The sequence below is a fragment of the Gopherus evgoodei genome, chromosome 10 (genome assembly GCF_007399415.2).
Source record: "Gopherus evgoodei ecotype Sinaloan lineage chromosome 10, rGopEvg1_v1.p, whole genome shotgun sequence".
Lineage (NCBI taxonomy): Eukaryota > Metazoa > Chordata > Testudines > Testudinidae > Gopherus > Gopherus evgoodei.
The window spans coordinates 64,249,811-64,276,990 of NC_044331.1; the positions used below are offsets into that span (position 1 = coordinate 64,249,811).

General features: G+C 42.1%; 1 protein-coding gene across 10 annotated transcripts in view; it reads right to left on the bottom strand.

The window, feature by feature from the left end:
- MRTFB (myocardin related transcription factor B) overlaps nt 1–27,180 on the bottom strand; it is a 215,427-nt gene that overhangs the window by 43,293 nt on the left and 144,954 nt on the right. For all 10 annotated transcript variants that reach the window (XM_030577426.1, XM_030577425.1, XM_030577429.1 and 7 more), the window contains 3 exons: nt 9,902–9,967; nt 3,854–3,909; nt 1,525–1,600 (listed from right to left, as the gene is read on the bottom strand). In XM_030577426.1, the coding sequence (XP_030433286.1) occupies nt 1,525–1,600; nt 3,854–3,909; nt 9,902–9,967 (198 nt within the window). The remainder of the gene's footprint in view (nt 1–1,524; nt 1,601–3,853; nt 3,910–9,901; nt 9,968–27,180) is intronic.

Sequence of the window (27,180 nt, forward strand, 5' to 3'; positions counted from 1 at the left end):
CCAGTTTCTTACCAATTTCACTTTCAATTCTCTGGGTTATGTTTGAGCTGAAAACTCCAGAGGGTAATGTTTATTTGCTTAAAACATTCCAGTGAAATATCTTGTTTATTTGAAAAGATTTTCGTTATTAAAAAAAATCCTCACTGATTCTATGAGCATATTTTTACAAATCTAAAATTTGAGTCAAATTTGACTCTCTTCAATTACTTTTGCCCCAATTCAGCAAGGAATTTAAACACCTATTTAACTTTAGGCACTTGAGTAGTCCCACTGAAGTCAGTTTAAATTACGCAATTGCTTACACACTTTGCCGAATCAAGGCCTTTGTCACCAAAGTAAGACTATCAATTTATTCTGCTAGACTAATTAAGTAGTCTGAAGTGGAAAGAAAAAACCCATCGGGGACATTTTAAAGAACGCAGGCACTTCTTATTCTACAGTAATAATATCAGCATATATTGTAATCGTGTGTGAAACCAAAAGTATGACACACAGAACTAATATGATTCATAAATCTAAAAGCAGATCACATTAGTAAAAATGTATACATTATAGCAGCACTCTTATAGTTAAGGGTGAGTTGGTATTTCTATTATAAACCCCAATTTTCAGAATGTAACGTCTTGGCTGTTTCCCAATATACTGGGCAGAAACTTGATATGATTTTATCCCTAATGACAGTTTTCCCAGAACGAATATGAAGGAAATCCATTAAACTGTTGTTTTTCAACTTCAAAACAAATTTTTTGGAGCCTCTCTTGCCAAACTCAACTATAAAAGGCTTAATTTTAAAATGTAATTTTGAAGGTTGTTAGATGTTTGTTGCATGCTAATTTTAATGACAAAATGCAGATGGCCTGGCAATATGAAGAATCCTGATCTGAGTGTAGTACCCAAGTTCATGTTCTGAAAACTAAAAACAGCAGACTATTTCACCAAATGGAATACTGTTAATTCATTTCGGTTTTACTACTGCTGTTTGTACATACAATGGGATTTCAATATTAAAACATGCTAATGCAGTCCCATTCAAAAATTGATTTTATTATTTCTGAGTATTAAATTTACCTGAACAGCAAAGCAACAAAATGTGGAGAGATGAGCTCATTAATGATTAATCTACTGCTGAAAACATCCCTTAAAATTGTAAGATTGTTTCAGGGCTTCCTTGAAAGACTGCAACAATGTATACTGTATATACAACTCTTAGGAGATAGATAATACAGCAATTAACTTTATATTTAAATACAATTTTTATTTAAGGGAAACTGTGGTTATAGCAGCAGCCTCCTCACAGCTGAGAAGAGAGGAGTGGTCCAAAGTGTCTTCTCTGCTGTGGATTAAGGATAAAGATTCCTCCCCACTGGTTTAAGTATCCATGGAGTGCCAATTACCTGAACTATAGATTGGCATGCAAAAGAGTCCCGCACCTTAATAACTACCTTATAACAAAGCTTGATTCAGTTAGATAGCCCCAACTAAAATAAACCGTTAGCCTGAAAAACAGGATACATGGGTTCCTACCTTCCAGGATATGCATTCTGACCAATTCTGATCGATCTGGTCTGCTGCGAATCTTGTGCTTCAGAAAATTTTCAGTCTTTAAAAAAAAAAAAAAGTGCATCATACTAATGCTAATAACTATAGAACAAAGCAATTTGTTCATTCACACAAAGTTTTATGAGAACTGGATTTATGAATATATTGCTGCTTGGGTTTTATATTTTTATAATTGGAGATATATCTATCTTCTAGAACTGGAAGGGACCTTGAAAGATCATTGAGTCCAGCCCCGTGCCTTCACTAGCAGGGCCAAGTACTGATTTTTGCCTCAGATCCCTAAGTGGCCCCCTCAAGGACTGAACTAACAACCCTGGGTTTAGTAGGCCAATACTCAAACCACTGAGCTATCCCTCCCTCCACTGTAGCTGAGTATCATCATTTTCTGTGGGATGAGATTTATTTTTTGTATTGAAAATTCTCCCCTATGAACAAAGCCATTAAAGCTTTAGAATTTTTGGCAAGACTTCGCATTAAAGCTTAGGTTGTGGCTTTATATTTGTGATTATTAAAGTATTTATATTGCACAGTAAGTATAGTTGGCAATTTACAGTGCATAGGATAAAACTTAATCCTCCTTCCCCAAACAGTTTACAAATAACAAGCATCCCATAAAATGACCCACCTTAAACAGACTCTCTGCCTAATGCCCCCACTCGGTCCTCTTAACTACGACCCAAACAAACAGAGCAAGAAAGAGAGATTGAAATCTAAATCTAATTGGCATAATTGAACTGGGATTTGGGAAATGCAGCACAGTGGTGCAAACATAAAATGACTACAGTAAGCAAGACAGGAATTGCCTTTGAACTGCTTTTAAAACTCAATTTTTTTCTTTACTTGAAAGTTAGTGACATCCCTACTTCAAAGCAGCAGCCAGCACTAATGAGCAAATTGCTCCTGGCCCTTGTGTTGGTACATAGAGAGCCTTCTCTACACACATTAGTACATCCCGTGTAAGGACCAGAGACAGTTTAAGTGTCTAGGTCACAATCCCTGTGTAAGCATCCCAGGAGCAATCCAGAGATACGCTGTTCCCTAATGCAGGTCCATGCCATATTAGCACAGTTCAGACCTTCGCTATTAAAATCTGTTGTGCAAAGTAACATCCTTATTAATTTTCTTAAAAGAAACCCATCTCTTTGGAATAAGTTTGAAGATCTAGATGACTAGACTTCACAGTTTGAAGTCTGCCAGTTTTATGAAGTTATGGCACGATAACTGACTCTTACTGGATTGTGCAGAGTAATTCAGGCATAACTAAGCTGTCAGCTGTCCTAACTGTGTCTCTCTTATAAAGGATATGTATTAGGAGATGTCAATTTGTCCATTATCCTCAATATAAAAGTACCAGGAGATGGACTGAAACAGTACTGTACGTGGTAGTAGCTGTATCAATGGCCCCATCAATTTCTACACAATTTAAGGTTATTCTGAATGTGATCCAGATCAGTGGTGACTTCTTAAATCTGAAGACAGGCAGACTGAAAATAGATCTAAGGGCAATATTCTGCATTCCACATCTGTGGAAGAATGTAAGTGGAGTGGAACTGCTATGATTCTGTGTAGTATGTAGCAACTCATGCACCACTGAGCTCTGTTCTTTGGTGTATCTTCATGGCAACCAGTGGAGGAAGGGAGAATTAGCAAGAATTGGTGCAGAGGAAAGGCTAGTAAATTTTACAGTACTTTTACAATGATCCAAAGCTGGATCAAACTACAGAGGAAGCAGGCACACACTACAATTGTTATTGTAGTCCTCGAGCACAGAATGTCAGGATGGATTATATGATGGTGGCATTTTTTCCCCCTCTTGCCTGCATTAAGGCTTGTCCACAACGCAGTTTTAGCCACCAGAGTACCTACACTGATACAGCTGCACTGGTGCCTAAAAACTTCAGCACAGACAAGGCCTCAGTTTCCTTGCACAAAACCTGCCATCCTTCTCTGCTGTCATTTTAACAGTGCTCTTCTCGAACTGGGGGGCAGACCTGGAGTAGAGTACCATCACATTTAAACCCCCAACCTGTCTGGTACCGGTGGAGAATTCAGAACACTCCCACTCAACACAAGAGATTTGCTACAAATGTTGCATTTCAATTTTAGGGATTCTTCCAGAATATTACCATAGACTATTTACAATGATAATAAAATGTCCCATGCAATCTGAGAACTGCCTATCTCACATTACTGATCTATTTTTGTTTTTCATAAGTAATAAACTAGCTTTCTTTTTTCAGATATTAATAGTATGTTGATAGTTTTTTAAAAAAGTATAAACTAGATCCCTTACCCTGGCTCGTTCCAAGCTCTTTCTCTGCTCATGGAATGCAGCTGGGCTTTTCAAAGCTGTGAGAAGAAAGAAAGAGTTAAACTGACAGGAAATGGTTTTCAAATGAAATGCTCTAATCAGTGTATTAAGTAAGGATAGGCATCTTGCACTCAACACTACATCAGATGTGGGACTCCACTTTACTAGCCCAACATCTGACTCTTTCTATTTATTATTTGCTTGCATTTACTGAAGGTTAAATTCATCCCTGTGCACAAAGCTTAAGTGGGACTGAAGTATGCTATTCTTTGTGCTGGCCCTCTGCACAGGGAGGCATTCCACTCTGAGACGGGGACAGGTGAGCAAACCCCACAGGTAAGTGGGGAACAAGACCTGGGAGATGGGTTGGAAACAGGAGGGAGCACAGGCTATAATGGCAGAGAGGAAGGAGGGTCAGGGCAAAGCTGGGAGGCAAGATCAAACCAGTATTTTAGATGCCTATATACAAATGCAAGAAGTATGGGTAATAAGCAGGAAGAACTGGAAGTGCTAATAAATAAATACAACTATGACATTATTGGCATTACTGAAACTTGGTGGGATAAGACACACGACTGGAATGTTGGTGTGGATGGGTATAGTTTGCTCAGGAAGGATAGACAGGGGAAAAAGGGAGGAGGTGTTGCCTTATATATTAAAAATGTACACACTTGGACTGAGGTGGAGATAGACATAGGAGACGGAAGTATTGAGAGTCTGTGGGTTAGGCTAAAAGGGGTAAAAAACACGGGTGATGTCGTGCTGGGAGTGTACTACAGGCCACCTAATCAGGTGGAAGAGGTGTATGAGGCTTTTTTCAAACAACTAACAAAATCATCCAAAGCCCAAGATTTGGTGGTGATGGGGGACTTCAACTATCCAGATATATGTTGGGAAAATAACACCGCGGGGCACAGACTATCCAATAAGTTCCTGGACAACTTTTTATTTCAGAAAGTTGAAAAAGCTACTAGGGGGGAAGCTGTTCTAGACTTGATTTTAACCAATAGGGAGGAACTTGTTGAGAATTTGAAAGTAGAAGGAAGCTTGGGTGAAAGTGATCATGAAATCATAGAATTTGCAATTCTAAGGAAGGGTAGAAGGGAGTACAGCAGAATAGAGACAATGGATTTCAGGAAGGCGGATTTTGGTAAACTCAGAGAACTGATAGGTAAGGTCCCATGGGAATCAAGACTGAGGGGAAAAACAACTGAGGAGAGTTGGCAGTTTTTCAAAAGGGACACTATTAAGGGACCAAAAGCAAGCTATTCCGATGGTTAGGAAAGATAAAAAATGTGGCAAAAGACCACCTTGGCTTAACCACGAGATCTTGCGTGACCTACAAAATAAAAAGGCGTCATATAAAAAATGGAAACTAGATCAGATTACAAAGGATGAATATAGGCAAATAACACAGGAATGCAGAGGCAAGATTAGAAACGCAAAGGCACAAAATGAACTCAAACTAGCTATGGGACTAAAGGGAAACAAGAAGACTTTTTATCAATACATTAGAAGCAAGAGGAAGACCAAGGACAGAGTAGGCCCACTGCTCAGTAAGGAGGGGGAAACAGTAACGGGAGACTTGGAAATGGCAGAGATGCTTAATGACTTCTTTGTTTCGGTCTTCACTGAGAAGTCTGAAGGAATGTCTAATATAGTGAATGCTTATGGGAAGAGGGTAGGTTTAGAAGATAAAATAAAAAAAAGAGCAAGTAAAAAATCACTTAGAAAAGTTAGATGCCTGCAAGTCACCAGGGCCTGATGAAATGCATCCTAGAATACTCAAGGAGTTAATAGAAGAGGTATCTGAGCCTCTAGCTATTATCTTTGGGAAATCATGGGAGACGGGGGAGATTCCAGAAGACTGGAAGGGGGCAAATATAGTGCCCATCTATAAAAAGGGAAATAAAAACAACCCAGGAAACTACAGACCAGTTAGTTTAACTTCTGTGCCAGGGAAGATAATGGAGCAGGTAATTAAAAGAAATCATCTGCAAACACTTGGAAGGTGGTAAGGTGATAGGGAATAGCCAGCATGGATTTGTAAAGAACAAATCGTGTCAAACTAATCTGATAGCGTTCTTTGATAGGATAACGAGCCTTGTGGATAAGGGAGAAGCAGTGGATGTGATACACCTAGACTTTAGTAAGGCATTTGATACAGTCTCGCATGATATTCTTATAGATAAGCTAGGAAAGTACAATTTAGATGGGGCTACTATAAGGTGGGTGCATAACTGGCTGGATAACCGTACTCAGAGAGTAGTTGTTAATGGCTCCCAATCCTGCTGGAAAGGTATAACAAGTGGGGTTCCGCAGGGGTCTGTTTTGGGACCGGTTCTGTTCAATATCTTCATCAACGATTTAGATGTTGGCATAGAAAGTACGCTTATTAAGTTTGCGGATGATACCAAACTGGGAGGGATTGCAACTGCTTTGGAGGACAGGGTCAAAATTCAAAATGATCTGGACAAATTGGAGGAATGGTCTGAGGTAAACAGGATGAAGTTCAATAAAGATAAATGCAAAGTGCTCCACTTAGGAAGGAACAATCAGTTTCACACATACAGAACGGGAAGAGACTGTCTAGGAAGGAGTATGGCAGAAAGAGATCTAGGGGTTATAGTGGACCACAAGCTTAATATGAGTCAACAGTGTGATATTGTTGCAAAAAAAGCAAACGTGATTCTGGGATGCATTAACAGGTGTGTTGTAAACAAGACACGAGAAGTCATTCTTCCGCTTTACTCTGCGCTGGTCAGGCCTCAGCTGGAGTATTGTGTCCAGTTCTGGGCACTGCATTTCAAGAAAGATGTGGAGAAATTGGAGAGGGTCCAGAGAAGAGCAACAAGAATGATTAAAGGTCTTGAGAACATGACCTATGAAGGAAGGCTGAAGGAATTGGGTTTATTTAGTTTGGAAAAGAGAAGACTGAGAGGGGACATGATAGCAGTTTTCAGGTATCTAAAAGGGTGTTATCAGGAGGAGGGAGAAAACTTGTTCACCTTAGCCTCCAATGATAGAGCAAGAAGCAATGGGCTTAAACTGCAGCAAGGGAGATTTAGGTTGGACATTAGGAAAAAGTTCCTAACTGTCAAGGTGGTTAAACACTGGAATAGATTGCCTAGGGAAGTTGTGGAATCTCCATCTCTGGAGATATTTAAGAGTAGGTTAGATAAATGTCTATTAGGGATGGTCTAGACAATATTTGGTCCTGCCATGAGGGCAGGGGACTGGACTCGATGACCTCTCGAGGTCCCTTCCAGTCCTGGAGTCTATGAGTCTATGAGATTGTAGCTCATTGTTAAAATATGTACAGGTTAAGTCTTTCTCACACAGAGAATTACTGTAACTCACTGATATAACAAAGGCATAGATTCTAAATTGGGATTTGTAGCTAAGCAAAGCTGTGGATCATGAAGGCAAAACAAATGCCACTTCTCATGCATATGCAGAGAACATTAGAACATTTTAAAGATATACTGTGATGCCCTAATAAATTCTAATATTTTATGTCACCCATGTCATATGATGATTAGCTATTTACCAATAAAGTGCTCTATGGTAGAATTTTATCAGCCACCATTCAAAATACTGAAGCTGTCTATCTGTCCCACTACATTACCCTTCACTTAAGATTTATTTTCTCTAATAATAAATACAGGAAAGATCAATGCACAAAACATTCAGGCAGGTAAAGAAATGGTCTTTTACTAAGAACTATCTGCACTAATATGTTTTTAAACACTGTAAAAACACAAAATATTCAAAGTAAAGAACAGTTAAAATAGACTAGCACCATAATGTTGTGTTTCACTCTGAAGCAATTTTCAAGAAAATATGAACAATTAAGGGAAAAAATCCAGGACACATTTGTATTTTTTAAAGTGGTATCTCCTCAGTTTCCTAATGAAGTCTGTTGATTCCCAGACAGAAAAAGAAAGGTGCCTCCTTGGAGCCCCTCCACAGTGTAAGAAGTCTGCAACATTGTAGCTGAAAGCCCAGCTGTGCTTGAGAGAGAAGGTATTCCGTGACTTTTTGTGACCTTCATAACTTCTGCAGTGGCCCCTGCGGTTGTCCTGGGAGCTGACTGAGCCGCTCAGGCAGCCCCTGGGCCAGTCGCACCGGCTGCTGCTGGGGCAGTCTCAACTCCCCGCTCCACAGCAGCAGGAGTTTGGGTGTGCGGGGGTTCAGGGCTGGGGACTAAGGTGTGGGGTGGTGCTTACCTGTGGGTAGAGGGAGGGCTCCCCAGAAGGGCGACAGGAACTCCCATCCCTCAGCTCCTGGCTCCATGTGTGGCCTCTGTGCGCAGGCACTGCTGTTGCAGCTTCCATAGGCTGTGGTTCCCAGCCAATGGGAGCTTTAGAACCGGGGCTTGGGGCAGAGTGGATACAGCATGTGGAGCTAGGAGCTGGAGGTAGCCGCTTCCTAGGAGCCAGGAAGGAAACCTGCCCCAACCCCGCCACCCCCCCCACCACCTGTAGCATCCCCCCAGCCATGCCCTCCCAGCACCTGCCCCCCCCCAGTGCCATCCCACCCCCAAAGTTTTAGTCAGGGGTATATAGTAAAAGTCACGGACAGGTCACAGGACGTGAAATTTTGTTTACTGCCCATGACCTGTCCATGACTTTTACTAAAAATACCCTTTACTAAAACATAGCCTTACTGATAGGCCACTACTGTACTGAAAAGGCTAAGAGGATACTATAGTGAAGCAGTCTCAGGCGTGTTGGGTAACTGGAAACCTCCAAGAAGAGATTAGTTTCAAGAAGCCATGCAAGGAATGCAAGGAATTGTGACTTCAAGCAGTGAAGACTTGACTATTATTTATAATAATTGTCACTAATGTATTTTTGTAATTTTAAATTGGTATATTTGTTTATTGAATAAAGAATAATTTTTCTAATGGGGTCCATAATCTATGGAGTCCAGTTTTCTCTTACTAGACATTGTCAGCTTTCACTGATTCTAAAAATGGACTAAGGTAAAGATGCTTGAGGGGGGAGAGGGCAGTGTTCAGTGCAACTAGGGATGGTGGTATCAAAGGTGGCTTTAATCTGTCTTTGCACTTCCCTGATCCTAGCGCTGCCTTCCACCCAGCTGGTCTCCCAGCATAAGCTGCTCTGTCTTGTTCCAGCTGCTTATGTTCACTAAAGAATGTTATGGCAGTCAGGGATAGCCAGGGCATAAAAACACCACAACCAGAGCCCTCTCCTTTTTCTTGGGAGATGGAGCGGTGTTGGTGCTGGGAACAGCAGCTCTATGCCACTCAAACCCTTTATGCATGGGATCTTCTGCTATTGATTAAACTGACTTTAGGTTACCTTTGTGCTGGCACTAACCCTAAATAAGCAAAGTCAAGGGGAAAAATGGACGTCAGGATCAAATATAGTTAGTTTTCTTTAAAGTACTGAAATAATTTAGAAAGAAGCCATATATTTTTAAAAATACAATGTAGAAATTTCAGCTAATAGTACTGTAAATACAACTAACATAACTAAATTAACTGAGTTTTCAAACTGTACCTGATTAATAAACAGCATCTAAATTATCTACATTTTCAAACTGTAACTAAATTAATAAACAGTAACTTTGTTTTAGACTATATCCTAGAATTAGAGATAGAAATGACTTCCTAAGTCATTCAGTAAACCTTATTTGTCCACTTGCTTTCATTGGTGTAATTCAATCATTTGCAGAGAAGTTACTCACAGTTTAAAATGTTGTAAAGAATAATTAGGCCCAGTATTTTCTATCATTGGTCTGCTCTTATTTCAAATGTCTCCAACTCTAGGGGGACACTACCACAGTGGCTTTTCTGTCTGCAGATTAATTTAGTTTACTGACTTTATCTTGTTTTTTAAATACCTCTTATTTAAATTACCTATAATTTTCTTGTATGTATTAAATGAATATCATCAAATGACAAAATTATCCTGACTGCTTTCCTTAGAAATTTTCATCTTCAATTATTTTATATATGTCTTGAACTATGATACAAGTTACTGTAAATAAAATTAGTCTTACGTGGCATGATGCCCTGGTCCACCAGCTGTTCTCTTGTCCGTCTTTGCTGCAGCCTAAGCTGAAGTACTGGCAAAAGAAAATAGCGATCATTAATTCACATGCTATGATACTATCTCCTACTTAAAGCTGCAGAAAAGAATAATATAAATTCTAATTAGGAAGTCAAATATTTCAACTTTAGACATATTTTGACCATGTTCATTCAGTAACAGACACAGGATGTTGTATAATAGGCCTATAGGTTACTTTTAAAAATCTTTGGTAATATTACAATACTACAACTAAATAAGGACTGCAGAGCAAATCTATTAGAGCATCAGACTTAGTTGCAATATCTAGCGCATAATGTTTAGTAAAGATACATATTGAACTTCATGGGACTGCTCTACAAATTTCAATTACTGGGACCTGTCTTGATACACTGTGGATACTACCACTCCTCTAGCAGAGTGTGTACTAATCATAGAAAGAAGATAATGTGAGGCATTCTTATAAGTTTCTATTATAGATAGTTTGATCCATCTAGACAATGTTTGTGCTGTAATGGGATTTCCTTTACAGTTACCCGCATATGAAACAATCTGTGCGACAATCTGAAATCCTTGATCTTATCCAAACAGAACAATAACACTTTTAGTGTCCAAACAATGCAACTTCACTCCACTCTTATTCAAGTGTGATTGGGGGGGGGGAACAACGATAGAAAAATAGATTGGATAACATAGAAGTCCAAAATTATTTCCGGAATCAATGCTTTGGGTCAGGACAGAGAACTACTTTGTCTTTATGAAAAACTGTAAATGGAGGGTGAGCCATCAAAGCACAAGTTTATTAATCCTCCTAGCTCACATTACTACTATGATAAATGCAGTCTTGATTGAAAGATAAAATACAGAACACGTAGATAATGGTTTGAAGGAAGAAAACATAAGCTGTGAAAGCACCAAGTTTAAATTCCAAGCAGGAACAGGCTTTCTTATAGGGGGAATAAAGATTTAATAAACTTTTAGAAACCTGAATGATATTACAGATTTACCATCTATTGGTATACTGCAGTTTTGGATAAATGTACCCTAAATGACATAACAGCTATATCTTTGATCTTTAGAAAGATTTCTCTAATTCGTTCAAACATCTACAAATCCACCAAAATCCAGAAAACTCTCTTGTGGAGGACGGATCAGGACCAGTTTTCTGGATTTTGTTTGGAATAGTAATTATTAGGTTCATGTGTCTTTAGGTTTCATTTCTTCTACACCACCGCCCCCAGTGTAGAAGAAATCTCATCTTTAGTCTCGCATTGAGTGTAACATATGTGGTTGATGCCATGAGACCTAGAAGGGAGAGGAAGAACTTCGCTTTCTGAGACTGATTCTTGTCCTCTGGAAGGTAAGCCTTCACTGTTCTGGAGTCTAGAACTGCTCCTATGAAAGAGATACTCTGTGAAGGTATCAGTAAAGATGTCTTTTCATTGATCCAAAACTGCAAACTCTGAAACACAGAGCATGTGAAATGAGTGTCCACTCTCAGTTCATGTTTGGATCTGCTTTTAGCAGCCAATAGTTTAAATACAGAAGCACAAAAATCCCATCTTTTCTGAAAAGCTGCCACTACAGATAGGCATTTTGTAAAGGTTCTGGGTGCAGTGGAAAGGCCAAAAGGAGGACTTGTACTGGAAATGGTCTTGTTCCCTGGTGAAATGCAGGGTACCTCCTGTGAGAGGGTCTTTATTGAAATATGAAAGCAAGCATCTTTTTGGCTGAGAGCAGCAAACCAATCCAGATAGGAAAGGAAAGCAAAAATAGAACCCATAGTTAACATTATGTAATGAAACCTTTGAATGATCAACCCCCATCTTTGTTTGGAATTAGGAAATTGTAGGAATAGAAACCCAAATTTCTGAAATCTATTAGAACCTCTTCTATTGCTTTCTCTCTTAGCAGAGAGCTGATTTCCACTCGTAACACTCATTTGTAGAGGAGTCCCCGAATAGAGAGGAAATGGGAGGTTGGCTTGGAGGGATGGTCTTGAACTGGATGGTATAACAGTTCTTTATAGTGTCCCAAACTCATTTGCCTGTAAAAGTGGCGTAAATGGTTTCCAAATAAAAGGGGAATGGAATTCAAAGCTAGCTTGCTGCTCTCTATTCCCATGTCAAAACTGAGGTCTGTCAGTAACGAAGAAGTGGAGATGAATTCTTCTGTCTCAGTTTAGACTTAAAGGGACATCTTCCATACTGGTGTTGAAAAGAAGAAGATTGGGCTGTTGTTGCTGTAGCATTTGTCTGCCTTTGTTGAAATAGGAAGACGAAGACTAAGGTAAGTAATATTGTCTTTGATAGCTGGTGTAGGAATTCTTCTCTTAAGAGGTTGCAAGAGACCCAGAGATCTTGCTGTGGGCCGACTCTCTCATTTTCCTCTAACAACTCATCAGTTTTTTAACTAAACCATTCATCTCCCACATTTCTTGGGAAAGAGAAGAGTTGCGTAGCCATGCATGTCTTTGGATAGTTATTGCTGCAGCTACTGATCTTGACTATGCATCTGAAACACTGAAAGATGCTCTCAATGAATGTTTAGCAACATTATGATCCTCTTTAGTAAGGTCATTAGTCAGTCTGCAGTATTCCTCAGGAAGATTTTTTGTAAAAAGGGAGATCTTGTCCGAGAAGAGAAACTGATCCCTACCCATGAGAGCTAAGTAGTTAGTTATCCTCATGTGTAGAGAAGCTGCAGAAAATACCTCTCTTCCTAAGGAATCTAATTTTTTTCTTTCTGTGTCATTGGAACATTTACATTCTACTCCCATTCTTTACTCCTCAGGGAATTCTGTGCCATTGCACAATGCAGAATTTACGCAAAAATTAATGTTCTGGACAGAATTTCCTCTTTCTTCCCCCACAGAAATTGGCTGCAGAGCTGCTAGCCACCACTAGGGGATGCTGGATTCGGCAGAGCCCAACTTGTAAACAGAGATACTGCCAAGGGGAAAGGGGCGGAGACGGAGAGTTCCAGGCAGCTGCAGTTCCCGGCATGTCCTGAAGGAAGGAGGTGGTGTTCAGGAAACTCCACACAAGCCACGGACCCAGTATCAGGTGGTTTCTCCCTCTTGATCCCTGGGCTCTAGAAGAGCAGGGTCTGTGTGAGAGTATGTGGCCTGGGGACAGGGGCCCGCAGCTGGGATCTGTGGGGAGGGGTTCTGAGTGTTCAGGCTGAGGGGCACTCTGCAGTATGGGTGTCTGGCCTCCCAGTTGGTGTCACAGTGGGGAGGGGGCAGAGAAACAGAACAGGGTTGTCACAGAAGTTTCTTTAACTCTCTACTCCTGGGGGAATTTTTGTGTGTGTCTGTATCGTTGCTGACAGATATTTTGAAATAAATTACCAAAATAATCAAAACTTGACTGATTATATAGTGTTATTTATTTTAAGATATTGTGTGCAGAATTTTTTGTTTTGGCACTGAATCTCTTGGAATTTCCTTGTCCCCATGCAAAACTGAAGTCATTGCTGTTGAAGGAGATTGAAATAGAAATGCTGAAGTTGGCCAGTATGACCAAGGCATCCAGGGAGGTCCTTGCCACTCATGATGATTTGTCCAGTTCTGTACCATCTCAGCCATGAGAAAATGCATATTTGTGATAGTCTATCTCCCAAAAATGGCTTTGAGGTTGAGGCTCCAGGTAAACTGTTGTATCCATCTCCTCTTCTGAATGTGAATCCAAGCCCAGATCTGACAAGGAACCAATTACTGATACCACAGAGGTAGAAATCTGTAGTAGCGACAAGGGTGAAATAGTCTTTCTAGCAGGTGTTCTGAGAGGTGGCAGCAGCATCACAGAAGATCCATGTGATGAAGAATCTGCCTTTTTTTTTTTTGTGAGAAGACGACTGTTGTGTCAGATCCTTATCCAAACCTCTCTTTTCTATTGGTGAAACTCAAAATGGATTTGATAAGTATAGTTCCACAAGTACCTGTGTGGAAACCACCTCAGAAGGCGTAAGTGCCAATGCAATATAGTGATTTATTGATTTCTCAGGTACTGACTGCAAAGTGCAATCTCAGTCTCCCGTCTGTCTTGGATCTGCACATTCGCGATCTGAAGGATCTGATGAGTTCCCCAAATGGAAGACAACACCAGGCCCAGAAAGATGCTTGATCTTGGCTTTCTTTTTCCTTGGAATCGAAGGTCCTATTTCCTTAGAGACTTCAGGCATAGAATACCTATTGTCCAAGCCAGTTTCAGCTAGTGTCAGTACCCTTTTTGAAAGTGAGTCTGAGATTTTTGTTGCTGACTGGTTAATCTTCGATCTTCAGCTCAGAGCTGAAGCAGAAGACTAAGATGAAGTGGGCTTCTTGGAACCAAGAAAGTCCTAGAGCAATCCAGGCTTCTTATTTCCATTCTCAGATCCAGCGACTTTAGCCAACAAGGCATCCTATAGAAGGCGGCTTCGAGTATGTTCTGCCTCTTCTTTCTAGCTCACAGTGTAAATGTCCTGCATATAGTACACCAAGAAGGAGAGTGCTCTTTTCCTAAGCATTTTTGGCATCAAGTATGGGTGTCAGATGATGGAAAAAATGCAGGACAGTGCTTAAATTAGTGTTTCTGGTTCTTCAAATCCACCATTCTAATTACTAGTAACACCAAACTAACACTAAGATAACTATCGATTTACAGAAAAAAACAAGGCGCTTATCTAACTTGCTAAGGATTTTTAATCTGTCTTGTTATAGATAACCAAAGATATATTAGAATTGGAAAAGGTTCAGAAAAGGGCAACAAAAATGATTAGGATATGGAACAGCTTCCATATGAGGAAAGATTAACAAGACTGGGACCTTCCAGCTTGGAAAAGAGACAAGTGGGGACATGACTGAGGTATATAAAATCATGACTGGTGTACACAAAGTAAATAAAGAAATTTCATTTACTCCTTCTCATAACACAAGGACTAAGGGTCACCAAAGGAAATTAATAGGCAGCAGATTTAAAACAAACAAAAGAAAGTATTTCCTCACACAACGCACAGTCAGCCTGTGGAACTCTTTGCCAGAGGATGTTGTGAAGGCCAAGACTATACAAGGGTTTGAAAAAGAACTAGATAAATTCATGGAGGATAGGTCCATCAATGGCTATTAGCCAGGATGGGCAGGGATGGTGTCTCTAGCCTCTGTTTGCCAGAAGCGGGGAATGGGCAACAGGGAATGGATTGCTTGATGATTACTTGTTCCATTCACTCCCTCTAAGGCACCTGGCATTGGCCACTGTCGGAAGACAGGATACTGGGCTAGATGGATCTTTGATTTGACCCAGTATGTCCATTCTTATGTTCTTATGTTGTGGTTGGAAGCAACTGAGAGGGCAAGCTCTGTCGCATCTACCTTTTATAGTCCTGCCCTCAGAACATGCTTGAACTGGAAACCATGTGGAATTGGAAGTAATCAATCAGGCAGCAAAGGAGACCAAAAAAACCGCCAAACCCAGCAAATACTTACTGCAAGGGTTCTCAAACTTTTTCTTTCTGAGCATCCACTCCAACATGCTATAAAAACTCCAGGGTCCAGCGAGGGGGCAGGAGGAAGAGCTCAGGGCTTTAGGTCTGCAGGGATTGAGGCTTCAGCCACCGGTGGGGGGGAGGGCGCTCAGGACTTCAGCCACAGGTGGATTGGGGCTGCCACTGCAGGGTGGTAGGAGTTGGGGCTGCAGCCGCAGGGTGGGGGTGGTCTGGGCCCAGGGCTTCTTACCCTTGGAGTGCTGAGGTTCTAGGTGGGGGTGCCGGGCCTCTGGCCCGCAGGAGCACCAGGGTTCAAGGCTTTAGACCCAGGAATAGTGCTGGGGTTTGGGGCTTCAGAGCCACAGCTCTGTTCTTGGATTCAGCCTCAGAGGGGTCACTGGAGCTTGGGGCATTAGCTACAGGGGAAGCGCCAGGGCACTGTGCAGTTTTGCTCCTGGTTTCAGCCTCTGTGCCCCCCTCATAGCTAAATCCCTGGCACACCTACCCCCCAGCTGAAATCATGAGCGGAACAGTGGAGAGCCCCGAATCCCACCTCACACAAGGCTGATATTGGGACAGAGCCACAGGGGTTGCTGGTTTAGTCGGCATGGTCAGTGCTGGCTTGGCTTTCTCAACTGGTGCTGACTGCAATGTCGGTGCCGGAGGGCAGAAGCATGGTGCTTGAGGAGACACTTGGTACCAGGTCCCTTACGGGTGGATTTGGTGCCATGGAGGAGGCAAGTCGCTGTGTGTGCCTTGACTCCATCTCCTTCGCTTGGGACTTGGTGGTGCCGAAGGAGTCTGGAGCATCACAGGTACTCACCTGAGCATGTGTTGGGATCGGAGGTAGTGACCTGGCAGGAGACAGCTGCTGTTTCTGCGGTGCTCTCTGCAGAGACATCTGTGCCCTCTTCCTTGGTGTTTTAGAGGAAGGCATGTCTCCTGTCCCTGCAGGTGCGGGTGTGTGTGGGGGGTGGTGTGCGTGCGTGCGCCTGGAGAGGACGTCTGGCTCATGTTGGAGAGTTTTCTCCATCAAGATTATTTTGAGTCTGAGATGCTGGTCATGCTGGGTTCTCGCTTTTCCATTGCTACAGTAGGTCCCAAGACATTGGACACACAAAGAGTGTCCATCCAAAACGGGCACTGCTTCGCGGCAGGAGCTGCATCGCTTAAAGCCTGGGGAGCCAGGCATCTTAACAGTTAACCACCTCCAATGCAGGGATGGTAAACTGGATAAAAGTAAACTTTTTTGATAATAAACATTAACGCTAACTACAACTTTCTACATGACTAACTAATCTATTTTTTTCTGAAAGGTTTGGAAGAGCCCAGAGCTCCATCTTCAGCCAAGGATGATTGAGAAGGAACTGGAGGGCTTGCTTTGTGCACATGTTAGACGTGGCATCAACAGCACCACGAGACGCCTACTGCGCTTGCATGACCCATACAGGTACTGCGACCAAAAATCTCTGATTGACGGTGCCAGGACACACCAACACCTCAAGGGGAGCAGCCACAGGGACAGCACTTGAAGAAGAATTAACATTATAAAATTAATCTTAAACCCTGGGTTTAGCACTAACAATTTCCTACTGCATCAGCACACAGCACTGAGGAATCCATTAACTGGTGCCCAGGGATTAAATAACACTGTATGTTCTAGTACTGGCTTCTATCTCATGTAACTATGGAAACACAGAAAGCGCAGAATTACCATAAGACTAAATGGACAATACCTCTAAAAATCAAGTGTGTCGTATTTATACAGGTTGGATTGGTGCATTACTATTCAAACAATATGATTTAGAAGCAGCATGTCATGATCTCCTCAGTGCAAAGTTTTCTCCAGAAAAAATCAATTGTTTTCTGCCATGGGTGGATCATAAGTGTGCAAACATAAATTGGCTTTCCCCTATCTCCTCTAAACTTAATGATTCTTCTGAAATTGCTTGTAAAGAGCAAAAGCTGGTGGAGTTCCTGTCCTGGCTGGAACAGAATACAAACACACACACTGTATTTAGACCAACTTACTCCACATTTGGAATTAGCTTCACTGGGAATTCAAACAACAACAGAAATGGAAACCCCATCCTCAGCTTCTCCCCAGAATTTCCTTCCAGAGACGTCTCTATCATACACCTAAGTTCTCTATGTCTAATGAGTTATTCTGATGTCCTGGGTAGAGATAACAAGCTACACCTGACCCGAGTCCATAGAATTCCAGCACCTGCTAATACAGTGGATCAACATGAAAATAAATGCTGGTATTATTACAATAGGTATAAGGAATCCAGTCAGTCACCAGTTGGATCCATCTACCATAACAGACAGATGGTTCACTTATGTAAAAAAATGTGATTTTTGATGTTTCCAATTCCTACTAGGCTGTTCATCTTGTTACTTGGTTCTACTGAGTCTTCCCTTATGAGTCTTATGATGGCCCAGTACTTTAGGCCTAGAGAAGCTGAAAACTGCAGCACACGGAACTACAATTTGATTACATTATTTTCTACATTTTTCTGGGTTCCTGACAAGATCATCAGAAACCTTTTTGAACAGCTAAGGCTATTTTAAAACATTTTCAGGTGTTAGTATATCCAATATAAAAAGTAATTCTGATTCTAGGATTGGTCTCCACACTACAAAACCACAACACAATATTATATGATTGATAATCTCTGTTTAAAAGCCCTCCCCAAACTGGAACAGCAGTATGGACTGGAAGCTTTGCATGTGGGAAGCTTGCACAGTATCTACTCCTTCAGCCTGGCTCAAATAAGTACTATTAGTTTCTCACTTTATCAAACACTAATTATTCAAAACATTTAAAAAAAATTATTGTAGGCTAGAATTTGGTGTACATGACCTTAGTGCAGGAACAAATAGCTTTACCATATTTTTATCAAATCAGTTTGCCTGATAAACTACATGAAAGGGATGGAGGTTTACTGGTTTGAGATACCTGATTTTGCATTTGTATATCTTAAATACTGTCACTCAAATTAGGTATGTCAACTTATTTGTTAATTACTGGGTCAGATTGTTTCCCCCCAGATCACCACAGAGATGATCTTCCCATTCTTGCATAGAAGGGGTAAGACTACTATTTAGCATTGTGCTCTCTTTCCAAGGCAACATGGATGAGGCTCTGTGGGATCAGGATCCACAGTTGGAAGGAGAATGAGGGAAGGGGAGTAGGCAGCCTCATACTGACTGGGAGGGAGGAAGACACAACATTCCCAATGGAGCTTACTTGGAAAAGGAGTACTACCAGAGCTTCTATTAACTGTTTCATAATGGGGCTGGAGATGTCAGCAGCAGCCATGGGAGACGGGAATCCTGGCAGTACAGATCTATTACAGCTGGAGACACAGGGCCTCCATATGCATAGCACTGACCTCCTGAGACACATATGGGGTTTGAAGTGTGGTTTAATTATGGGGGGAAGGGGCAAAGCCTTACTCCAAGGGAGCAATACGTGAGAGGTTCAGCAATGGAATCCTTTCAAAGCTTTTCTTCCTCTTTCACCTTCTTAAGCAGGTTTTAACATGAGAGAGGGTGATCCAGCCAATAGTTTGTATTTTGAAGTTATTTTTTTAAATAGCTAGGATAATAAATCCTGAAATAGCAGCTATTGTGCCAACTCAGGAAAGGAGTAACATACGAGAAAATTCATCTTAACACCTTGTACCAGGGCAAGATTGCATCCAATTCCAATTCTATGCTCAGGAGCAGAGTCATTACGCTGTTGGCTCTTCACTGAAGGAACCTTTACATGGTTCAAAACATTTCTCAGGCTGTGTTAAGGACCATGGTCAGTGGAAGCTGGTACTCTCACAGATATAAATACATCAGTCAAAAGTGACAATGAGAAGGCTGCTGAGCTAGCCAGAATTTGTGGAAAAATGTCAAGGCAGAATTAGCCTTTGATTAGTGGAAAGAAGATACTTCCTGGGACACAATCTGAAGGCAATTCTCAAACTCAACAGCAGTGTCCTTTTTAGTGACTTAAACATTAGGTTAAATTAGTGAAATTGAGAGAAGTGGGTAATACAAAAGGGTATTATTCCATCTATATCTAGAGTAAACTGGGTATTCTTTATAATGACTAGCCTTAATTACTTTAATCTCAAATTTTACAATTATGCTTAGAAAAACATATGAAATATTTTATTTTAAAGTGCACATCTTCCCCAAAACATCCATTTGTGCTGTTATCAAATATACAGATTATTTCTGGGAGGACAAGGCATACTTGTATATTTCCCCATTGCTCCACCCACCACCATAAGGATTTGGATTGGCAAGTTTCCAGGTCTGGAGGGAAAAAAAGAAAGAACTAACACTGATGTCTGCCAATAAAAGCAAAACCAAATAACCTCTTTAAAGATCTTAAGGCATAAGTATTTCCCAAAATATATTTTAAAAAATAGTTTGACTGAAAAGGGATTGAATTGCTCAGCTTTCTCTGAAAATTGTTGCTGCGCCAAAGTCTCAGCGTCAAGCTGCAGTTTTGAATCCTGTCCTCCAGCACAGATAACACAAAGGGGAAGGAACAACCCATATTATAGCAGTACTCAGCACTAATATCACCTGGATTGAGCAGAGAACAGGCATGTTCTGATGACATGAGATCATTGGAACAACCAGCACCATAAGAATGGATGCTGCCAAAAGTGTAACCTATATATAAGGTTAACAGAATTTCCATTAATTGTCAGAATTAGTGATACTTTATACCTGTCAGAAAAACAGTACAGGCTAAGCCGTTTCCAGGGTTTCAGTGCGGAACCTGTGCCCTAAAAATTAAAAATCAACATATTTTCCATGTAGAGCAAAGTGATCATGGATTTTTTTCATATTTTTCACTGGCATATTTTCCATCCTCTAACAGTGATTTTGTTTTCTGCATGATAAATTATTAACAGGAATTAAATGTTCTCCACCGCCCCTTTATTTTTTCAACAATCAGAATGCTCAGTTAATCATTTCATGATCACATTTCTTTGCCATATAATTCCCAACACACAACTCTACCATACCGAGTGGGTGGCCATGCTGCATATTTATCAATATTTTATTCTACTAGTGCCTAAAGGCCCCAATTAGGATAAGGATGATTGTGCTAGGTGATACACAAACAAACAATAAAAGCTGCTCCCTGTCCTAAAGAACGTACAGTTTAATAGAACAAGTTGCAACAGACAGAGGGAGGAAGGCCAGGAAAATGAGGGAAAAAGTAATAAGAACACTTGTGTACACAGGCCAGATCTACACAACTAGGAGGTTTTGACAATGTTTCCTTCTTTTTAAAAAAAAATATGTGGCATATATCAAGAGCGAAGTGGCTTTTGATTTAGCTGGCAGGTCAGCACTTTTGCTTGCACTGAAACGAGTTGGTGTCCCAAATGTTCTGCTAAATCTGGTGCGTGACCTTCAGTCTGGTACTGGTGCAAGAGAGCAGTGTTTCCACACAACCTCAAGTGTGCAGCACGGATACATTCTTGCCCTGGCATTATTCTGTCAAACTATCAACTGGATATTAAGACTTGCCATTCTATATACCAGAATCAAGGCTGGTAAAGAACTGTTCACCAAACAAAACTATGATGACAATGCTGCTTTGCTTATGGAGAAGCCAGAGAATTTCAGAACTGCCCTTCAAAGTTTCCAAGATGTCACACACACTATGGAGTTGAATATCTCATGGCAGAAGACCAAGACCATCTACCGTGAAGCACCAGAACCCCTGGTACAGGTGGGGTCGAACACTGTGGCACGCATTTTTATGAGTTCATCTACTTAGGATGCAAGCAGAGATCAAACAGTCACAGCAAACTGGATGTTCTCCAACAGGCAGCTCATGCTTCCTACTGCATGAACTTCACGTCTCACTTACGGATGAAAAAGCATCTCTGCTCTGAGACAAAATTCAGAATCTCTCAAATCTGTATATTTCCTGTATTTCTAGATGGGTCAGAAAACTAGACCTTCTAATGGAGAGACTTGGAGTGGCTAGAGGCATTCCATATGCACTGTCAGTGCCAAATTCTAGCATAAAGTGGTTAGATTTTGTGCAAAATGCCATAATCTTGCAGAAATTTGGCCTTCCTCCAATTGCTCACTATATTCAAAAGTAGAGTTGCATGCTTTACAGGCATGTCAGCAGGATGGACAAAAACATGCCAGCTGCTCATGCTCTCTTTATCGATGTGCAAAGGCATGCATACCATGGCCCTACCTAGCATCGGGGAGGTCCTTAGGCTTGGATTCATCGGAATAAGCCAGATCTGGGAACTTCACTCTACAATGCCTGGTATAATGCTATCAAGCATAGTCACTCTGGCTGGAGCAAAGATCCTCAGTAAACTATACACGTTTGATGATGATCTGTGAAGAGTTACCACTGAATATCCTTACTCGACTCAAACTACAAGCTATATGAGCAGTGACAATGGGAAGAATAGTGCCAAGAGTGGAAGGACAATTGACCAATGACCACAACTGTTTCTGCCCAGGATGTTCATGCTGTAGCCAAGTTGCAAACCTAACTCAATACATCACAGATAATTGAAACATTTAAAATTACAGGGCCTGTGTTTTTTGATCTGTCAGCTGCTTATCACACTGTGAACAATTGTGTACACCTCTACCTCAATATAACACTGTCCTTGGGAGCCAAAAAATCTTATCGCGTTATAACCGTGTTATACAGAACTTGCTTTGATCCAACAGAGTGTGCAGCCCTGCCCCCCCGGAGCACTGCTTTACCGCATTATATCTAAATTTTGTTATATCAGGTGGGGTTATATCTAGGTAGCAGTATACTTCTATTTAAACTGGAAAGAATTTTGAGAAATAGCAAGATGCTCCAGGTCATCTCCTTGCAGCTCAAAAATTAACATTTCTTTGTTGGGATGGGTGGTCAAAAAAGTCAATGACACACTCAGCGCAATGGATTGCCCCAAGAATCAATGCTATTATCCTTGCTGTTTAACATTTACACAAATGACCAATCAGAATTCCCCTGACATGTGAAGATTCATTTATTCAAGTGATCTTTGCATTGCCATCCAATCAAAAAGATTTAAGGACACTGAGCACAAGTTAGCGGGATTCCTGAGTGTACTCAGGAATTATCATCGTACATAGTTCCTGACCAAGAAACAAGTGTACACCTTTCACCGAAACACCATCAGGCTAAGCAAAAACTCTAGATATTGTGGGATAGTACAATGCTTGAGCACTATAAACATCTGGTGTTGTACTTGAGGGGGAGGCAGGGTCAACTGCGGAGCACTGGGCCCCAGTATGGTCGTGCTTGAGCCATGCACACAAAATTGATACTGAACTCAGTCAATCCTGTAGGATCATCTTAGGGACTTTGTAACTGACTCCTACACTGTTGCTATACTACCTTGCATGGATTACACCACCATACATGATGCAGGATGTCTTCAGTGAAAAAAGACAGACAAAAACAAGTGCATAAACCAAGACTTCCACTGTATGGACATACTCATTAAATTAAATTAATAAAATAAAATAAAATTAAATTAAATTAATTAATTCCACTAAATTAGAGGCTTAAGTACAGAAAGATAAGAGAAAGTTGCTCACCTTGCAGTAACTGAGGTTCTTTGAGATGTGTCCCTCTATGGGTGCTCCACTCCGGGTGACGGTGCATCCTGTCGCTGTTGATCAGAGATCTTCGGTAGCAGTGCCTGGCTGGGATGCACGTGCTCAGCTGTTGTCTCACAGTCTCATTAGAGTCTGCCTGAGCACACATGTCCCGCGCCCCTCTCAGTTCCTTCTCTTCCATGGAGAGGTCAGAACAGTACTCCAAAGTATAGGGGAGGAGGGCAGGGAGTGGAGCACCCACAGGGGGACACACCTCAAAGAAGCTCAGTTAATGCAAGGTGAGTAACTTTCTCTTCTTCTTAGAGTGCTGTCCCTGTGGGTGCTCCACTCCAAGTGAATGTGAAGTGGTACTCACTATGGCTGGTGGGACTTTGGAGTTGTGGTAGTGAGTACTGTAGACAGTACTGTATGGCCTACTATGGTGTCTGCCGTGGTATCCTGTGTGATAGTATAATGTTTGGTAAATGTGTGTTCGGATGACCATGTGGCTGCATTACAGATATCAGGAATGGGTAGGAAGGCCCCAGATGTTGACACGGCTCGAGTAGAATGAGTTCTGATGCCTTCGGGCCATTGAGCATTCTGAATGCAGTATCAGGATCTGAGCAGTCAAAGATCCACTTGGAAAGGCGCTGTTTAGAAATGGTTGCATCCTTTGATCTCTCGTTAATGGAGACAAATAGTCACGAGGACTTACAAAATGGTTTAGTCCTGTCTAAATAGAAGCTAATTGCTCGTCTGATGTCGAGGATATGCAGCGTCGCCTCATGCGGAGTCTCATGAGGTTTGGGATAGAATGTGGATAGCTATATTGGTTGATTAACGTGGAAGGTGGACACCACCTTAGGGAAAAATTTAGGGTATGGTCACAGGGTAACTTTGTCTTTAGAAAAGGTTGTGTAGGGGGGTAGGCCATCAGGGTGCTTATTTCCCCTACCCTCCTTGCTGATGTTATAGCAACCAAGAAAGCTACCTTCATGGACATATGAAGAAGAGATGAGGTAGCTAAGGGCTCGAATGGAGGTTTCAGACGGCCACGAAGAATGAGATTGAGAATCCATGCAGTTGCCGATGGCTAAATCTCGGAGTAGAGATTTTGTAGGCCCGTGAGAAAGCGTTTTATGGTGGGGTGGGCAAAGAGTAAATAGGCATTAACGAATCATGGAAGGTGGTAAGGGCCGCAAGGCGTACTCTGATGGAGGTGAGAGTTTTAGTTTTAGCAGGTAGTCTAGGATGTTAGGGAGGGTCACAATATGGGGTGATAAGTGTTTATTTGAGCACCACAGGGAGAAGCACTTCCACTTCTTCAGGTAAGTTTTATCAATGGACTCTTTTCTACTATGCAGGAGAAAATATTGGACTTGCTCAGAACAGGCTAATCCATGGGTCTGGAACCATGAAGAAACCATGCTATCAGGTGGAGTTTCTGGAGCTGAGGGTGAAGAATTCATCCACTGTCCTGAGAAAGCAGATCTGGTCTGTTGGAGAGAGTCCGTGGAAAACGAGCGGACATGTGGATACCATGTCTGTCTCAACCAAGCCAGGGTAATGAATATAACCTGGGCCTTGTCGTCTCTGATCTTGCACAGGACCCTGTGTATCAGAGGGATCGGTGGAAAGGTGTACGTGAGCGAGCTGTTCCACGAGATGAGGAACAACATCCTAGTGATGCAGTCCCGAATCCTGCTCTGGAGCAAAATGTGCAATATTTGCGATTCTGCATTGTGGCAAAGAGATCTACCAGTGGGAGAAGAGCTGTTGTAGTATCCCGGGGTGCAATTCCCATCCGTATTCTTTGGAGAAGTGTCTGCTGAGTGTGTCAGTAGTAATGTTGTAACAACCAGGTAGGTACGACGCAGTAATTTGTATGTGGTGTTGTATGCACCAATTCCACAATCGGATGGCCTCCATGCATAGAGAGAATGCGATTGTGCTCCCCCATCTGTTGATGTAAAACATACATACTATATTTTCCGTTAGGACCCAGATAGATTTGTTCTTTGAGGGGAAGAAAGTGAAGGCAGGCTTGTCTCACTGCTCTGCGCTTTAGGAGATTTATGTGTAGACGCATCTCTGGAGCAGACCAGTGGCCTTGTGCCGTGTGTCCCCCCCAGATGTGCTTCCCAACCAATCAGGGAAGTGGTGAGAATGAGTATGGGGGATTGTTGTTGGAAGGGATTGCCCATGCAAAGGTTCTCTGGTCTTGTCCACCACTGCAGGGAAGCTAGTACGTTTGCTGGAGTAGTTAGCAGCATTCAGAGGCTGTGCCTGCTGGGTTTGTAGTTTGAGTTGAGCCAGGCCTGAAGACATCTCATGTGCAGCCTGGTGTACTTGACCACGAAGGCGGTGGCTGCCATGTGGCCAAGGAGCTGTAGGCAAATTCTTGCCTGTATCCTGGGACGAACAGAGAGCATATGTATGAGGTGTATGATAGCGACGAATCTGTTGTGTGGGAGTGAGGTTCTGGTTCGAATTGAGTCCAGGTGAGCTCCAATGAATTCAATCTGCTGTGTACATGTCAGGGTGGATTTTTGGACATTTATTTGCAGGCCCAAGCTGTGGAAGAGGGAGACGGCGAAATGGGTAGCTTGAAGTGTCTTGTCATACGAGTTGCCCTTGATGAGGCAAATTGTCTAGGTAGGGGAAAAGTATAATCCTGTGTCTGCAGAGGTGGGCCACGACTACAGCTAGGGTCTTGGAGAATACTCTTGGTGCTGTGGAGAGTCCGAAAGGGAGAACCCTGTACTGGAAATTGTCATGACCAATTGCGAACCGTAGGAAGCGTCTGTGGGGTGGATGAATGGATATATGAAAATAGGCGTCCTGTAAGTTGAGGCCTGTGAACTAGTCCCCTTGTCCCAGTGCAGGTATTATTGTGCCCAGTGTGACCATCCTGAATTTCTGTATCCTTACGAATTTGTTCAGTCGGTGTAGGTCTAGTATAGGCCTCTATCCCCCGGTCATTTTCTGGGTCAGAAAGGAGTGGGAGCAGAACCTTTTTCCTCGATGCTGTGTCGGCACAGCTTCCACTGCATCTATCTGTAGAAGAAGAGCCTCATGAGAGGGGTCCCTGAAGAGGGACGGGATAGGATAGGAGGGTATGATATAAAAGGGATAGAGTAATCAGACTGAACTATTTCCAGGCCCAATGGTCCTGGGTAATTTGCTGCCAGGCATGGTGGAAAACCTGGAGGCAGTGGCCAAATGGGCAAGTAGGCAATGGAGTCAAGAGGTGGTCATGCAGACCCTCGACCAATGCTTCAAAATTGTTTCTGTCCCTATGGGTGGGAGGTACCTGTTTGCGCTTGGTTTTGTCTGTGCCTTGGAGGTCTAGGGCGATTCCTGGGTATATTGTATGGTCTGTTCTGAGGCCAGTGATACTGTTGCGTGCGTGGCCTCTGGTAAGGTTGATACCATTGTCTTATGGGAAGGGATGGCTAGATGTCCAGAGTGTGCAGGGTCGCTCTAGAGTCTTTCATGGTGTGAAGGACTTTGTCGTTTTTCTTGGAAAAGAGTTTGTCTTTATCAAAGGGGAGGTCCTCCACTTTGGTCTGTGGATCTTTGAGGATACTGGATGCAGACAGCCAGGAAGATCTATGCATAACCACTGTGATTGCAGTAGTACGGGCAGCTGTATCTGCCATGTCCAGAGATGCTTGTAGGGCCATTCTGCAGACCAATTGGCCCTCGACAAAGACTGACTTAAAGTCTGCTCTCCTGTCCTCTGGAACATGGGAGGTAAAAATCAAAGAGTTTATTGTAGTTATCGAAGTCATAGCTTGCAAGTAGGGAAGAATAGTTTGCAGCTCTGAACTGCAGAGTGGAGGAGGTATAAACTTTGTGGCCCAAGATGTCAAGGCGTTTGAGGTCCTGGTCTTGTGGGGTGGGCCAGTAGTGCAGCTGTTTTGTCCTGTGAGTTGCTGCATCCACTACAAGAGAATTTGGTTGTGGATGGGAGAATAAGAAGTCTATGTCCTTAGCAAGAACATAATATTTACGTTCAACCTTTTTGATAGTTGATAAGATAAAGGCTGGGGTCTACCAGAAAGTATCAGCTGATTCGAGGAGTGCTTCATTTATGGGAAGCGCCATCTTTGAGGGCACAGAGGGTTGGAGGATTTTGAGGCGTTTGTGTTGTGCCTCCTG